Below are 17419 nucleotides of genomic sequence, written 5' to 3' on the forward strand. Positions count from 1 at the left end.
GTGAGCTACAATTGTTTCAATATTGCTTATCTCCAGGCCAGTGTCTATTTAGCTACCAGAGAAAAAGAAAAACCTTGTGGCAGTTAGAAGATGGTTTACTCTTCAAGTGTAGGGAGGGATGTGTGACTTAACCCTCGCCTGATATAGCCTTAGGTCTTGTTTATAATTTGGTATCTTATTGCCTCAAAGAGTCTGTTCCATCAGTCATATGATCACTATTGTAACAATAATAAATGGCACTTTCTTTTCCCACCCCGTTTGAATATTTACCCATAGCATCTTCCACACCTAGTTCAAAACTCATCTAGGATACTTCAAATCAATCTTTCCACCTTAATCAGATAGCTCTGTTTTGTGTCACATTTAAAGTAAATTATTTACTTCATTTAAGTACTGCTAAGAACACACTCTATGTAAACTATTATACTGGATGCCCAAGGAGATAAGTAGAAGATGGTTCTCTGGCTTTGAGGTGTTTGGTTGAGACAGCAATGTACATTAAAAGTTGAACAGGAATGCAAAGCAGGGTGGGACAAATTACACAGAAAGTAAGTGTGATAGTTTTGAGATTATAGTGGCTGATCTGTTCATTGTTTTGTACTCAGGAACTAAAAAATTACTAAGAGTTGTAAGAGCTCTGGTTTTATAGCTGAGATAATAAGCCCAGTGACACAAGTGGTCTAGGGTCCCAACTATGAAGTGGCAGAGGTTTCCTGTCTCCTGGTCCTATGCTGCCTGTGCGTAGGTTTCTAACTATTCACAAGTCTTTTAATCAGTTAATGTTTGCTCTCTCTAAGTAGACAGTTTAGTATAGCCAGGTAAGAACTGGGCTTTGAAGCTAAAATGTTTGGGTTTGAATCCTGGCTTTGCTATTTACTGTGTGACTTTGGGCAAGTCACTAATCTCTTTGCTTTACTTACCCACCTATAAAATGAGTATAATAATGGTACTTTACTTCATAGGGTGGTTGTGAGCATTATATACTTAATATATGCAAAGCAAGAAAAACTGTGGATTTGTCATTATAATTGCTATTAGTCTGTGAGGGAATGGAGGGCAAGGAATCTAGTCATGTTTTTTGTTTTTTAAACCTTTTCCCTCAGCTTCTGATCAGAGCATTCACGTGGGTGTTCAATAAATGCATGTCAGCTACCTTAAGCATATTGGGAGGTTTTGTATCACTGAAGTAAGACTTGAGATTTGTGGCCGGGCGCGGTGGCTCACACTTGTAATCCCAGCACTTTGGGAGGCCGAGGCGGGCGGATCACGAGGTCGGGAGATCGACACCACGGTGAAACCCCGTCTCTACTAAAAATACAAAAAAATTAGCCGGGCGTGGTGGTGGGCGCCTGTAGTCCCAGCTACTCGGAGAAGCTGAGGCAGGAGAATTGCGTGAACCCGGGAGGCGGAGCTTGCAGTGAGCCGAGATTGCGCCACTGCACTCCAGCCTGGACGACAGAGCGAGACTCCGTCTCAAAAAAAAAAAAAAAGAGATTTGTGTAAGCTTGGACTAGTCTGGTACTAGGGAAGTCTAGAAAGGTAAAAACTGAGATAGCATCAGATTGATTTTAGGACCTAGCACAGCTTCTTTAAAAAAGTCAGTCAAGACAAATAAGTGCTGAGAAAAATGGGGGTCAATGAGTCTAATTCCAAATGAGCTTTCTCATCTATTTTAAGATCTGTTTCAAACTTCCTCAGAAAAAAATCTGGCCTTTTAAGGAAAGTGCAGAGAACATGCCTTCGTGGGCTTAGTTTGAGGGAATAGGGGCTGCATTTCACCCTGGAGGTGGCTACATGAATTTGTGAACTGAGGTGACAACACTGACTCTCTCCGGAAGAAAAGATGCTATCTCTTCACGGAGTTTAATTACAATGGCACTACTTGAAACAAGCTGCAACAGCAGCAGCAGCAGCAGCAGCAACAACAAACACTACTGTTAGCCCAGTCACAGCTCAGCTCAATATTCAGATTAGAGAAAGCAAGAACCATTTTTTTCCCTGGGACACCCTTCTCCACTCAAATACCCGCTGAAAAAAAATTCTGAGACAAGCACTAGGGAGTGGGGAAAGCGGGCGGAGATGAACAATAACCCATATCCAGGGGTTAGAAAAATAATATTAATAAATCATGGTAGGTTTTCTTGTTTGTTTGTTTTTGGCAGGAACTTGCCACTCTTCAGCATCATCCATTATGAAATCTAGGGTGGGAAAAGTGTACCAACTGGCCTTCCAAATTTTCTGCATTTGGCAGATGCAAACGACACAGTCCATCCCTGCCCTCAGCACTTGGACGGTATCAGGGAAACAAGTATCAATGGAAGGATCTTGAAGTGAAAAATAAATAACTGGTCAGGTTAGGGTTAGTGTTCTTGTGTGCAAGGGAGCTAGTGAAGTTTAGGCTTTGATGCGCACCCACAGCGTCAGCAAAGGAGGAAGAATTAAGGGACAGCATGGGCTGAAAAGCCCCCGAGTTTTGAGGTCAAGCCAACGGGCTGGGTCTCTGGTATCCTAGGATCTGCCCTGCACACAACCTTTGGCAGTTTCTCGGTTTGAATCTCGCCTGTACATTTCCAGACGAGACACTGTCTTACTGAGCGTTCTCACAGCGCCTAGCTCAGAGCTGACCGCAGAGCCGGCTCTCAATAACATCTAGATGCAAAAGCAGCTTTTGGGGTTAGGGGCGGAAGGGCATTGGTTTTACTTATTTTAAGGCTGGAGCTCGGTGCAGCCGGATCCAACTGCCAGCACAATGTTCCCGATCACTTCTCGCTTCCATTTCAGCCCAGGAAACGTCGGGAAACCCACAGGACCCGCTAGGGGCTAAGCGGTTAAGCCGCGTCCTTCAGGTGTCAGTCTCGATCCGTTCGGAAACCACAACCAGAATCCCTTGTGCCAGGAGGCCAGGCCGCAAATAAGATGGCTCCAGAAGGGTGGAATATACGGCAGGGGGGAACTTAGTCGTTGGCAGTTTCTTCACGGGATGTGTTTAAATTGCCGAGTCCCCACAAACGCGCCACCCCACAAATCTCCGTCGAGGCCGTGGAAGCCACGGCTGCCGCCTCGCCCGCTCCTCCAGGAGCATGCTGGGATTTGTAGTCCAGCAGCCGGACTGCGCCGCACTACCTTTCCCAGCTTGCCCTGCGGCTCGGGTGATATCAACAGTCTTTTCCAGAACTCTGTCTGCACTGAGACCCTCTTCCCCCGGTCCTTTTCTCGCGGTCGACTCCTTCCCATCCCTGGCGACTGAGCGGCGGTTGCAGGAGAAGCCCCGGTCCCTTGCCGCGCCGCCCCTTGGGGCACTTCCGGCGGCGGTTCACTTCCTGGTTGGGTGGATGGAGCCGGGCGGGAGCGCGCGCGGGGGAGGGGCGGCGGGTCAGTCTCCGCCCGGCGCTCCCGGGATCAGCTGGCGGGAGCCGAGCGCGGCCCCGGCTCTCGCTGCAGCGCCGCCTCCTCTCTGCGTCGCAGGCCGGCCCGGCGGCCGTGACAATGTCGCGGGGCTGGTAGCAGGGCGCCGGCTGCCGAGCCGTCTCAAGTGGGTGCTGCCAGGATGCCGCCTCGAGGGGCGGCGGGGAGACCAGGGAGGAGAGGGAGGCAGTGCCCGGGAGGGTCGGCGCTGCCCGAGCAGCTCGGATCCCTCCTTTCTCCGAGCTCCCGGCTCGGGGGTCCCGGGTTCTGGGGCCGGGGTCGCGTTTTCAGCCCCAGGGTTTTTCTCTCCAGGAAAATACATGAAGCGTTTCCCCAGGATGATGGCTTTTGCTCCCGCTAGGACTCAGCGGTTGAATTTTTAAGTGTGTTACTGATTCATCCTCTCTTTCTTCCTCTGTCATCACAGGTTTAAACTTACACGAATCGCTTTCTGGAGGAGGGGACCCGCCGCGCGATTGACACGCATATTCCTATAGGCATCCTCCCTCAGCCCCCACCCCCACGGCCGGATTCGGGTGGCTCCTCTCCGAGGTGAAATCCGAGAAGAAATCCTTGGATCTCTTTTCTTAAAAAAAAAAAAAAAAAGCAATCTAGAAACCATCGGTATTTTGCTTTGCTGCTCCCTATTCGCAAGATGAAGAAGTTTTTCGACTCCCGGAGAGAGCAGGGCGGCTCTGGCCTGGGCTCCGGCTCCAGCGGAGGAGGGGGCAGCACCTCGGGCCTGGGCAGTGGCTACATCGGAAGAGTCTTTGGCATCGGGCGACAGCAGGTCACAGTGGACGAGGTGTTGGCAGAAGGTACGGTGGGGCTCAATGCGCCGTAAATTAAAATCTTGTGCTGATGCGGCAATACTGTGGTTTCTAGTTGTTGCATGTATGAATGGGCTTTGACCAGTTGACCCTCCCTTCCCCCTTCACTTGCCCTGTGAGTCATTGTCCTTGAGAGATTTAAAATTGAGATTTGAAAGTGACTGGGCTTACGGGGGTGTGGGGAGGTTGCCAAAATTGTTTACGTTAGTGGCCTTTTATTTTTATTTTTTTAATATTGAGAAGCCAAATTTTGAGGATCACACAAGAAAACGTATGTGTGAAAGTGTAAAGCTTTACCAAAGGCAGGGTGATGGGCTTGTCATCCTCCTAAAACTTAAAATTTTGATGTGAGGGCTGAAGGGTGGGGATGGGGGCACTTTTAAGAAGAGAGGGGTTTCTCCTTCTTCTACCCAACTTTCCCACTTCCATGAGCAGGCATTGGAAGGAAGAGAGGATTTTCGGAGAACGTGAACGTGTTTTTCCAAGGGCCAAGGCTCTTGGTGGATTTCACTAGTAGGTTTGTTTCCTGACCCAACTGTAATCAGGTCCCCAGGATATAGCAAAGATAACAGAAATTACATAAAACAAATGTGGTTATTTTGAACTCAGTCTAGTAGGCCCCTCTTCCTTCTCGCTTTAGGTTTTGGTTTTTGTTTTTTTAATCAAAAGAAAAATTACTTGAGAGTGGCTCTGATTTTGTTTTTTCGCTATCAGAGAGGATGTTATTTAGATCTGCTGCGTAAATTCCCTCTGTGTTTCATCTGTGTGTCTATACTCACGTAGATATACATCTTTATTCCCCCAGGCTTTCGGGAAATCTTTGCATGTCTCTTTTGGTAACCTTAACCTCGACCTTCATAATTATGCCAGACTCATACTTTTCACAGCCCATCGCCTGCCTAGTGTGCTTTTATTTTTAATAAAAACAGCAATTTCCTTGGCATGAAGCAATTCAGACTAATTGGATGGGGCCGACCTGCTGTAGGTTGTGTTATAGACCGAGAGGGGTTGGAAGAAGGGAGAGGTTTCTTTTATTGCAACATGGTGGTGGTAAGGAACAGTTTTATTAGTGAGGGAAGAGAGAAAGCTAAGAGGCCTCTTTAAAAAGGGGCCTTTTGCAAGCTAAAGTTGAAGCAAGGGTCCTGACCTGGGCCTGGGAAATGCTTACCATGGTGGGTGTTGCGGGCTGGTGGGTGGGTTTGGAAGAGGAAGAAGCTGGGTTTGGCTCTCAGCTTGTGTAAGCACTGGATTCAGCAGGGCCCAGTTTTCTGGGAATAGAGTTGAAGCCTGTACTTTAAAAACACGATTTTTTAAAAAAGATCTCTGACAGTTAATGTCTGTGTGAAATTATTGCTCTTCCAATCTCAGTACTGTTCTAGCTGCGCTTTATCCGGGGCCTGAGTCACTGTCCCCTTGGATCTTTCCTGTGGACTTTGGTGCAGGCTGAGAGATGCTTCTGTGCCCGCTGCCAGATCCGCACCCTTAAGTCTGATCTGTCTCTTTCATCCCTGTGCCAAAGCCCTTAACTGCAGTGGGGTGGAGAAACGGTGAAAAGGAGAGTGTGTCAGAGAGAAATCAGGAGAAACGAAGAGGCACAGAACACTTTCTTCCCCTGTGAATGGCCTCTGCTGACCTTATAGCCCACGAGCATTTTGTTCAGCTAGGATGTTGTCTCATCACGGATGATACTGCCCTAAGCGGTGCATGTTCTCCAAGTGTGAGAAGAGTGATAGGGAAGAGAAAAAGCAAAATTGGTCTTTGTTACCTAGGCTGCCTTCCTCTTCTCTGGGATTCATCTTTGAGAACTGCGCATCATGTATTGTGATATTTTTACGCGGAATTTAGGACTTGCAGCTCTGCATTTATTCATTCAACAGTTTATGGAGTTGCTTGTCAAGTGCCAGGTGCTGTGCCAGGCTCTGGGGGTATGCTGTTAAACTAGATGCTCGCCTTTACCAACTGCTTTAAGAGATGGAAAATAGCCAGTTATAGTGGATTGATAAATGCCATCATAGAGATAAACTTAGGATGCAGTGGCCCCCAATTTTAGGGAGCCCAAGATCATTTTCTGAAGGAAGTGACTGAAGAGTGAGTAGGAGTTAGTGTGGTGGCACCATGGGCAAAGACAGAGTAGCAAGAGAGAATGTCACGTAAAACTGGGTCTGGCTATGCGCCCTTTTTGTGTTCTTTGGCTTAAGTTGAGTTTGAATTTGTGGCTCTTAGAAGTATGTAGATATGTAGGAGCCAGTATACAAAGTATTTATGTAGCACCTACCAAGTCCAAAGACCCTATGAAGTTCTGAGATGGATGAGGGAGGTCTAAGTGTGATTGACATCTGCCTTTAAGGATCTGCCAATGAATTTGGGAAGATGGGGCATACATTCACACATACAGTAGCATGGTTACCAGCACTGTCTATAGAGTCAGACAGATCTAGGTTCAAATTCTGGATCTGTTCTTTACTAGCTGTGGAACTGTAGGCAAGACATTCCAAACCACTATTGAATCTCTGTTTCCCTGTGGCAGTGGTTCTCAAAGTGGGGCTTACTTACCACCTGCGAGCTTGTTGGAAATGGAGATTCTCAGGCCTCACTACGTAGGCTGTGGGTGTGGGGCTTAATAAGTTCCTGGAGAGATTCTGATGCAAGGTCAAGTTTGAGAACCACTGCTTAATGGGCTGGTCATGAAGATTAAATGAGGCAATATATATAATTAACATTTTCAGGTGTTCAATAAATGGGAGCCATTACTTACCAGCAACGTTATACATCATATGTATATATGTGGGGGGAGAGAGAGAGAGAGAGAGAGAGAGAGAGAGAGTGTGTGTGTGTGTGTGTGTGTGTGTGTGTGAAAGGGGAGTAGGAGCAATGTGAAAGCTAGTTGAGCTGCAGCAATCTGAAGCAATTCCTTTCCCCCATTGTTAGGGGACAGAGCCAGATGTTCTTTGCAGAGTCCTCACCAGCTCTTTAAAGGCTTAACAGACGTTTTGGGTAGCCATGCTCCTTCCCTGGACTCTCTTCTCTGTGAGTCCCCAAGTGCTGACTTACCTACAGTTCCAGCCAGAGTTGTTTAAGGACCACGGGAGTTGTACTCTGCGTGCCCAGAGCAGTGGCCAGGCAGTTTAGGGAGGAGTGGTGTGAGAGGCTTCAAAACACAGACCAGATTACCACCACATTCCACTGATGATCTCTTTTTTCTCTAGCGTGGGTATTGGTCTGTGCTTTTTCGTGAGGAATTGCAAGAACCCCAAGGAGCAGGTGCTGGGTAAGACAAAAAGATGTCGCACTGCCATACCTCCCCTGGTAGCATCAGCCTTCCTGGCCTGGTTTCACTAACTAGTCCAGCAGGGGCTGTTTGGGGGAAGTGAAGGCTTTAAATTATGGGTTTAGAAGAATATGGCTATTTCTAGGCTGGGTGCCAGGGAGAATATTTTCTTTCTAGCTTTCTCAGCAAAGATGCCATGATGAGAAGCTAAATCATGTCTAAGTTAATGGGCATATGATATCAAGGGAAGATTTGGTTTAAGCTTCCAGAAGGAGCTCAATGGGAAAATTGGAGCAATGTTCAAAGAAGGATTGAGAAGCTGTGCTTTTATCATACTTCCTTAGCTATACGAGGACTTATATCTAAGCTTTAAGCAATAAATGTTTATTTATTTATTACTGTGTTGAAGACAACATTCCGGAACTATAAGGTGGACTAGATGGCTCCTCAGAGCAGCTTTCTAATTTATATTCAAGGAATCCAGGTCCAAGGCTGATGAGAAGTACCAAATGTCCACATCAGTAAACTTTGATAATTTCTCCTACCTACAGAGCAAACTAGGAAGGCTTAAAAATGTGTGTGAAATCACCAAAAACTCCATTAAAGGCACATAATTCTAATGTGTTGGTGGTATCAATATGATACACGTACATGCCTCTTTGTGGCAGGTACTGTATTAGGTTCCAGAGATCCTAAGATGGATGAGACACAGGCCTGACTCTTAACAGAGCTCAACACCTGAGATAAGTGTCCAGCACTTAAGCGTGGCCTTTGACATACATACCTTAGATGGTAAAAGATGGTATGATAAAGAGCCTGGGGGTGAGAGTTCGTAGGTGACATGAAGTTTAAACAGGAATAGAAATTGCCCAGCAGATGTTCCAGATGGGGGTTACCCAGGGCTTCTCAGGCTGAGAGAATAGCATAGGCAAAGTGGTGAAACAGCATGATAAATTTTGAGAATACTGACTAGTTTAGTGTTACCATTTTCGTCAGTACACATTCCCTCCCCAGAATCAAGGAAAGAAGGACAGAGGACACGGAGTGGTAGAATGAAATTCTTTGCGTTGCTCCCTGGAGGTGCTTGCTGCTCACTTTCTTCAGTGGCCCTGGGCCTTTTGAATGACTGATGAATAGGTACCAAGAATGCATGGCTCCCCTCCTGTGCCTCAGCCCCGTGCCAATTGTGGGGAAAGGGAGCAGCATGTGTCTGGGGAAAGAGTGGTCCCAGAACGTTTGATAAGAGGCTAGAAGCTTAAGCAGAAGCAGGCAGGGAAGGGAAATGACCAGTGTTACCGAAAGGTATGAACAGGGGAGATATTGAAGATGTTTGACCAGAGCAGAAGGTACATTGGAGAGAAAAGGAAGGACTAATTTTATGGAGAACCTTGAGTGCCAGGCAGAGAGATTTAGTTATAAGCACCTGAGATCTTCTCTTGACGCAAACACCAATTTGATCCCTCCCACTTCAGATGTCTTTGCCTGCTGGGAAGTCTGGTTTTTTAGAGACAACTGCAGATTTTCAGGGGGTGGTTTGTGAATGGTGTCTTCTTCCTGGCTTTGGGCATGATGACGGTTGTAGCTTTGCTAAATATAGCCAAATCTAGAATTCAGAAATGAAGTCCAGAATAAGCAATTGCCATGGTCAAACTCTTTCTTTCAGTCTTTCTAACAAAGTAAAGCTCATTTAATAAGAAATAATGATGAAGAGAGAGCAGCAGTTTCACGTGACTTTTGAGTGGGAGGGTATGAGGGGAGACATACACTTGCACCCTGATAGCTAAAACGCCATGTAGAGTATACAAGAAAAGTTTGATAAATATTAACGAAACACACAAAAAATATTACTGCATCAGAGCCGTCATTTTAACTTGCAATATTTGAATGTTGATGCTTTGGAAAGGGGACTAGTACCACCTTCATCTTGCACCCTTTGAAGGATGCATGCCTTCTGAGCCTACTTACCAGGTAACTGTGACATCCGCATCTGAAAGAGAAAAAAATGATAATAATAGAAACGTATTGTCTATTAAAGTAGCATCTAGCACTGTGAGCTAGCAGAGACTCGCCTCCGGTCTATTTTATGGAGCCATATTTTGGTGTGGTGGAAAGAACACTGCATTATGAATTGGGAGATCAAGGTTTGTCAGTTCATTCACTGCCTTATTCAGTAAATGTTACTGAGCATTCACTATGTGCCAGGCATCATGCAGAGATAAATGAGACATGGCTGTGCCTTGAGGACTTCACAGTCATAGGATTTCAGATATGTGAGCAAATAGCTGCAGGTGCTGCGCTGGAGTCATGTAAAAGGGCTGCGGAACAGACCCAAGGCAACAATTTTGTGGGTTGGGGAGTAGTCAGGGAAAGCTAAAGAAAGGTGACATTTGAGGTGTGTCTTCAAAAATGAGAACTTATTGCTAGATGGACAAGGTAGAAGAACATTCTAGGCAGAGAGAATAACATGGCTAAAGACATAAAAGCAGAAAAATAACTGCTTACTGGGGAGCTGTATGTTTTGAGATAGCGATAAGCTACTAGTGGCCCAGGGCTGTGCTGTTCAATAAAGTAGCCCACGAACCACATATGGCTATTTAAATTATCTAAAATAGGCCGGGTGCAGTGGCTCATGCCTGTAATCCCAACACTTTGGGAGGAACCAGGCAGGTGGATCACCTGAGGTCAGGAGTTCGAGACTAGCCTGGCCAACTAGACTAGGTTTTTAGTAGAAACCTTGTCTCTACTAAACACACAAAAATCAGCCGGGCGTGGTGGTGGGCGCCTGTAATTCCAGCTACTAGGGAGGCTAAGGCAGGAGAATCGCTTGAATCCGGGAGGCAGAGGTTGCAGCGAGCCGAGATCCTGATCCTGCCACTGTACTCCAGCCTGGGTGACAGACTGAGTCTCCATCTCAAAAAAAAAAAAAAAAAAAAAAAGAAGAAAAAAATAAATTATCTAAAATAGCAGTTCATCAGATGCACTAGCCACATTTCAATTGCTTAATAGTCACATGTGGCTAGTGCTTACAGTTTTAGACAGCACAGGTGAGATATATTTCATCATCACAAGTTCTGGCAGTTTGGTCTAGAGCAATAGTCTCTAAACTTTTTGGATAGAATAGTGCTCTAGTTAAAAAACATGCCATATCTTCATGTATGTGTGCTTGTTTATTTGTAAGTTATATTCATGTCCTGCTATCATTAGCTAGTATCTGAAGTCACATCATATACTTAGGATGAAGTTCATCATAAATGATAGTGGATGCAAATCTATATTTTAAATAATCTCAACAAGATTTTGGTTAACTTATTCAATTGTGATTGTGTCTACATTGCAGTGTGACTATGCATGAAGTGTATGCCAGGAGTAGATATGACAGCTCTGCCATTCTCTTGTTCATTTTTGATTGTATTATCTTTAATCCAGAGTTTTTTTTTTAGTAGAAATCTTTTTAAGCCTCTAGTTTGTTTTGTGAGGATTAATTAATTTAAAACAATGTAATCAGTCAATCCATTTAACCAAGCACACATGAACTATAGTATATCTCAGTGTGCTATAAAGATGTCACCCCATCAGCCCTCAATAGTAGACATGTGACTGAACATGGACTGAATGGGAGTGCTAGTGTTGGGCCATATGTTATATATTAACAAGGACAAAATCTTATTTTTTCTGAATGTTTAAATGTAAAATACACATAACCTAAAATTTACTATCTTAATCATCTTTAAATGTATGTCTAGGTGTTAAATATATTCATAATGTGCAACCATCACCACCATCCATTCCCATAACTCTTTTCATCTTGTAAAACTGCAGTTGTACCTATTAAACGACAGCTCTCATTCGCATCTCTCTCTAGCCTCTGGCAACCAGCACTCCACTTACTGTCTCTATGATTTTTACTACGTCCAGTTCCTCATCTAAGTGGAATATTACTGTATTCGGCCTTTTGTCACTGGCTTATTTCACTTAGCATAATGTCCTCAAGTTTCATTTGTTTTGTACCATGTGTCAGAATTTCCTTCCTGTTTAAGGTTCAGGAATATGCCATTGTATATATATGCCACATGTATCATCCATCAGTGGACACTGGGTTGCTTCCACCTGTTAGCTATTGTGAATAATGTTGCTACAGTTATGAACATGGGTGTACAAATATCTCTTCAAGACCCTGCATCCAATTCTTTAGGGTATATACTCAGAAATGCAATTGCTAGATCATATGGTAATCCTATTTTTAATTTTTTCAGGAATTGCCATATTGTTTTCCACAGCGGCTGTACCCATTTTTCATTCCCATCAACAGTGCACAAGGGTTCCAGTTATTCCTCATTCTTACTGACACTTGTTTTCTGTTTTGTGACAGTAGCTATCCTAATGGATGTGAGGTGGTATCTTCTTATACTTTTGATTTGTATTTCCCTAGTAATTTGTGATGTCAAGCATCTTGTTATGTGTTTATTAGCCATTTGTATATCTTCTTTGGAAAATGTCTATTTAAGTCCTTTGCCCATTTTTGAGTTGGGTTGTTATTTTAGGAGTTCTCTGTATATTCTGGGCATCAATTCCTTATCAGATATATGATTTGCAGATATTTTCTCACATTCTGTGGGTTGCCTTTTTACTTGGAAAATCTTACTTTTTAAAATGAAAATAAATAAAAATAGAGGATCTTTTATTTTCTTTGTCTACCCCAGTGCATTATCATCTCGAACACTATGTTTTGAGACCATTGTGGTCTAGAGCAGTGGTTCTGTACCATTGTTTGTTCCTCAAAAACCAAAAATATTGCAATACTTACTTTAACTTTACTAAGAGAAGACTAGAACATAGGTAAAGATGGTGAACTAGATGCAACAAGGTTCCATGAAGGTGAGGTTACAGAGAAAAGACTCAGTTAAGAATAGTCTGTCTTCACGAAATCTTTCATAACCATTGCAGTCCTCTGTGATCTCCTTCCCTCAAACCCAGAGCTTAGAGACTACACCACAGACCCCATCACTGCAAGGGATATGTAATTGCCTTGTGGGTTTCACTTGTTTCTTGTGTGTTGGTCATATTATGCCAACTAGCAGGGCAGGAGCCGAGTCTTCCATTACTTCTCTGCTTGCCATAGCATCTCAGACAGAGAACATATGAGATGCTTAGTAAAACCTTGCTGCCTCCTTCACTGGCAGGACAAGCTGCTCTTATGCGAAATAGCCTTATATCTACATCCTCTCATTTCGTGATTGTGTCATCCCTGCAGAGGTAGAAAGCATGGTTATTACTCTAGCTGTACAGATGAGGAAGCAGTGGCTGACATTGGTTGAATGACTTCTTCAAAGTCATATTGGCAAGAAGTAGCAGTGAATGAACTTGAATCCAAGGCTCCTAGCTACAAGTATAGGATTCTTCCTTAAAATTCTTCCTTGTATGAAGGATCATCAGTATCTTTTCTCATAACATTCTTTTTATATATATATTTTTCAGACAGAGTCTTGCTGTCGCCCAGGCTAGAGTGCAGTGGCGCAATCTTGGCTCACTGCAACCTCTGCCCCTCAGGTTTAAGCAATTCTCCTGCCTCAGCCTCTTGAGTAGCTGGAACTACAGGCATGTGCCACCACACCCAGCTAATTTTTGTATTTTTAGTAGAGACAGGGTTTCACCATGTTAGCCAGGCTGGTCTTGAACTGCTGACCTCAAGTGATCCGCCTGCCTCAGCCCCCCAAAGTGGTGGGATTACAGGCGTGAGCCACTGTACCCGGCCCTCTCATAACATTGTTGACCTTTAATAACCAACCCTTCCCTGCTGAATCTCCCTATGAGCTTTTCAAGTTAGATAATGCTTCCGTAGCATTTGAGGGTTGCTCACTGGCTTAGTTTCTCTGGGCTGCTGTAACAAAATATCAGAAACTAGGTAACCTATAAACAATAGAAATTTATTTCCCACAGTTCTGGAGGCTATGAAGTCCAAGATAAGAGTACCAGGATGGTCAGGTTCTAGTCAGGGCCCTCTTCTGGGCTGCAGACTACTGATATCTTTTTTTTTTTGAGACAGCATCTCGTTCTGTTACCAGGCTGGAGTGCAGTGGTGCGATCTTGGCTCACTGCAACCTCTGCCCCCCGGGTTCAAGAGATTCTCCTGCCTGTCTCCCGAGTAGCTGGTACTATAGGCACGTGCCACCATGCCCAGCTAATTTTTGTGTTTTTAGTAGAGATGGGGTTTCACCATGTTGACCAGGATGGTCTCGATCTCCTGACCTCATGATCCACCTGCCTTGGCCTCCCAAAGTGCTGGGATTACAGGCGTGAGCCACCATGCCCAGCACTGCTGACTTCTTGATGTCAGCAATGGAAGGGACTGCTGCTTTCTGGGACCTCTTTTTGCCTTTTTTCTTTCTCTTTTTTCTTGGGGCCTCTTTTTTTCTTTTTTTTTTTTTTTTTTTTTAGAAACAGAGTCTCGCTCTGTTGCCCAGGCTGGAGTGCAGTGGCGCGATCTTGGCTCACTGCAAGCTCCACCTCCCGGGTTCATGCCATTCTCCTGCCTGTTGGCTGAGTAGCTGGGACTACAGGCGCCTGCCACCATGCCCAGCTAATTTTTTTTTTTTTTTTTGTATTTTTAGTAGAGACGGGCTTTCACTGTGTTAGCCAGGATGGTCTCGATCTCCTGACCTCGTGATCTGCCTGCCTCAGTCTCCCAAAGTGTTGGGATTACAGGTGCCAGCCATCGTGCCCGGCACTAGTTCATTGATTCTAAGAAAACAAATTTAAAAATTAGGTGATTTGCCTAAAGTCACACCACCAATTAGACCCTTCTGAGCAACTCCCAATTCCTGTCTCTTCCCACATTGGTCAACAGTCATTTGTGCTACCTTGGCACTACTAATATTTTGGTCTGGGTGACTGTTTGTTGTGGAGGGCTGTCTTGTGCACTCTGGGATCTTTAGCAGTATCCTTGGCCTCTACCCACTAGATGCCAGAATTATATAATACATACACAGCCTACTGTGGCAATGAAAAATGTCTCGACATTGCTAAATGTCACCTGGGGGGCAAAATTGCCTGTTTTAGAGAACATGTCTAGTTCAGCATGTTTGTATATGTTTTGGTCTTCTGTTGGTAAAGTTGAAGCAAGTATTGCAATATTTTTGGTCTTTTTTGAGGAAGAAAATGGCCTACATAAATAATTCAGATGTTCTGTGTTTATACCCAAAGCAAAAAAGCCTTTTCATCTGCTATGAATTTAATCACTCAGGAATGATGAACTATTAGCTTGTAAGGTGATACTGGCTGTAGCATTTTATACCTCCTTTCTCCTTCCTTTATTGCTTTTATTATTATTGATCTATTATCTTTATTATTTAGCCTATTATGTATATTTTATTTATTTTTGAGACAGGGTCTCACTTTGTCACCCAGTGGGGTAATCTCAGCTCCCTGCAACCTCCGCCTCCCGGGCTCAAGCGATCCTCCCACCTCAGCTTCCTGAATAGCTGGGACCACAGGTGCGTACCACCACACCTGGCTAATCTTTGTATTTTTTGTAGAGGCGGAGTTTTGCCATGTTGCCCAGGCTGGTCTTGAACCCCTGGGCCCAAGCAATCCACCTGCCTCAGCGTCCCAAAGTGCTGGAATTATAGGTGTGAGCCACTGCACCCTTAAAACAATCCCACTTCAGTTGAGTCACAAGTAATTGTTAGGAAAGAGGATTCCTTTTGGAGGAGACTCCCACCTTGGCAGAGGACAAGTTCCTGAAATGTGAAGTTTCGTTTGAGGTCTGCTGTGGGTGAATCAGTTTGAGCTGGTCAGTTTTCTCCTTGGGCTCTGTGTTAACCTTGGCAGACAAGGAATGGCAGTGCCAGTTGAAGCTTTGTTATTTTTGTCTGAAAAACAGAGATTATTGGACCAAAGAGCTCATGGCATCTCTCTATTATTATTATAGAAGGCTAAGCATAGCATTTATGCTAGATTATCATTTGTCGTTATAATGATCTTAAATAATGATGCCTATCATCTAGGACTTGAATCCTGTAGAAAGCAACATAATGCCACATAATTTGTTTGCTGCATGTTTTCAAAGACACAGCTATTGTACTGGGACCTTTAGGGTAAGAGAAAGATTATTGTCCTTTGGTACTCAGCATGAATTTGAGAACAAAGTGATGACTTTATTACCTATGGGGACAGGAAGAAGGCATGGAACTAAGGCATCGTTGGTTGGGTCCTTCCTGGAGGACTGGGGCCTGAGCAGCATTTACTGAGATGGCAGGTCTCCTGCTAGTACCTTGGTTCATTTTCTCTGGTCAGTGAATCTGATTGATTCAGGAAGTGCTGGTTATTTTACAGGTTTGTTAGACTTGTTTAATCTCCCCTGGGATAGCCCAACCCTGTTCCACAGGCCTTTGTCCTTTGCTGTTTTTAGAAGCCTTGGAATCTTGGTGTTGGAGGGGAAGGGGGCAGCACTGGAAGAAATAATTTCATTGGGGTTTTTGGCTGTAGAGAAAAATCTTGGCTTGACCACGTGTAACTCAGTAATGATTATGGAAAACCTGATATGCAATACTGTCTTTCCTCCCCTTCCCTCCTGGAATAAAGGGAGTGCTATGATGTTCTCCTTAGGAGAAGACTTTCAGGGTTAGTACTGTGTGTGATGGTTTAAAAACATGAGAATTGAAGGTAAATAGCCCTTGGCTGGAATCCTGGACATGTCCCTGTGATGTTAGGAAAAGTTAACTAAGATCTAGCCTTCTCATCTATAAAATGTAGATTTGTAAAATGCAAAAGCATGGGTTGTTGTAAGAATTAAATGATGTATGCAAAGCACTTCACACAGTGCCTGGTGTATGTTAGTTAGCAGTCTGTAAATGGTAACTCTTAGTATTGAGGTGCATGAATTTTGTTTTTGTCAGGCCATATTTGTATCGCTATGTATATAACCTGGTGAAGTTGGAGTTTTGGAAATACACACAGGAGGTCTCTCTCTCCCTCCCTCTCTCTCTCTCTCTCTCTCCCTCCCCCCCACCCCCCCCCCACTCAGAGTATTCACAAACCCCCAGATGAGGAATAGGGAGAAGAGAAAGAGAAATATTGTAGTTTAATTTTTCTTTTTTAAACTCTCACCTCTTGAAAGCTACCTGTGTGTCAGGGAGTTTTTCTTAACCTATCAAGTTGTTATAAGTATGATGGGCCTCTCTACCTGCCAGGAATGCCTGGTGCCCGCTGCCTATCCAATTTAAATGCTTGTGTGCTAATGCCGCAGGTCTGCTGCTTCTGCCTGGCCTGCACCCTCCTCATCATCCTTGTACCATGGATTTAGTTCTTTCCAGTTCTTTACTCATGATGTTCCCCACAGCTGGGATATTTCCTCCTTCCCCACCTGCCTACCTTAGTCCTACCTAAGATTTATTTTACCTAGCCTAGGTATTCACCACAGCTGCCTCTGGATGCCTATTTTTTTTTGCTGGCTATATTAACTTTTTTGGGCCCATAACCTCAAAGTTTTATTTTACTATGTATTTCGTTTGTATCTACTTTCTAGTGTTAGATAATTAGTTATTGCCTTAGGCTTATTTTGTATCCAATTGAGTACTCTTAAATTTGAACATGGCAACAGTGGGTACTGGAGAATGAATTAACTGGATGAATATTACAGTAAGTCAGTACTAATTAAAACTCGCTGGGCAGGCAGGAGAGACTAGACAGGTTTGAGATATACAAACCTCCCTTATTTATCCCTATTCCAATAGTATAATAGATCTATGTTTGAGGACTTCACCTAGCTTATTACAATAAGAACTACTGAATCTTACAGAGTTTCAGTAAAGTTGAGAAATAACAAAATCCAAAGCAAAGTAGAACATCTTTCAGAAAGCCATGTGAATCTCTATTGATTGGATTAAATTATTGGCATCTGGTACCATTGATCTCAAAA

General features: G+C 44.1%; 1 protein-coding gene across 12 annotated transcripts in view; it reads left to right on the top strand.

Moving 5' to 3' along the window:
• The first annotated feature begins 537 nt into the window (after positions 1 to 537).
• AAK1 (AP2 associated kinase 1) overlaps positions 538 to 17419 on the top strand; it is a 193431-nt gene continuing 176549 nt past the window's right edge. For all 12 annotated transcript variants that reach the window (XM_055243318.2, XM_055243321.2, XM_055243320.2 and 9 more), the window contains exons 1-2: positions 538 to 3532; positions 3833 to 4223. In XM_055243318.2, the coding sequence (XP_055099293.1) occupies positions 4061 to 4223 (163 nt within the window). In that variant the 5' untranslated portion in view covers positions 538 to 3532; positions 3833 to 4060. The remainder of the gene's footprint in view (positions 3533 to 3832; positions 4224 to 17419) is intronic.

This window comes from Symphalangus syndactylus, chromosome 14 (genome assembly GCF_028878055.3).
Source record: "Symphalangus syndactylus isolate Jambi chromosome 14, NHGRI_mSymSyn1-v2.1_pri, whole genome shotgun sequence".
Classification (NCBI taxonomy): Eukaryota; Metazoa; Chordata; class Mammalia; order Primates; family Hylobatidae; genus Symphalangus; species Symphalangus syndactylus.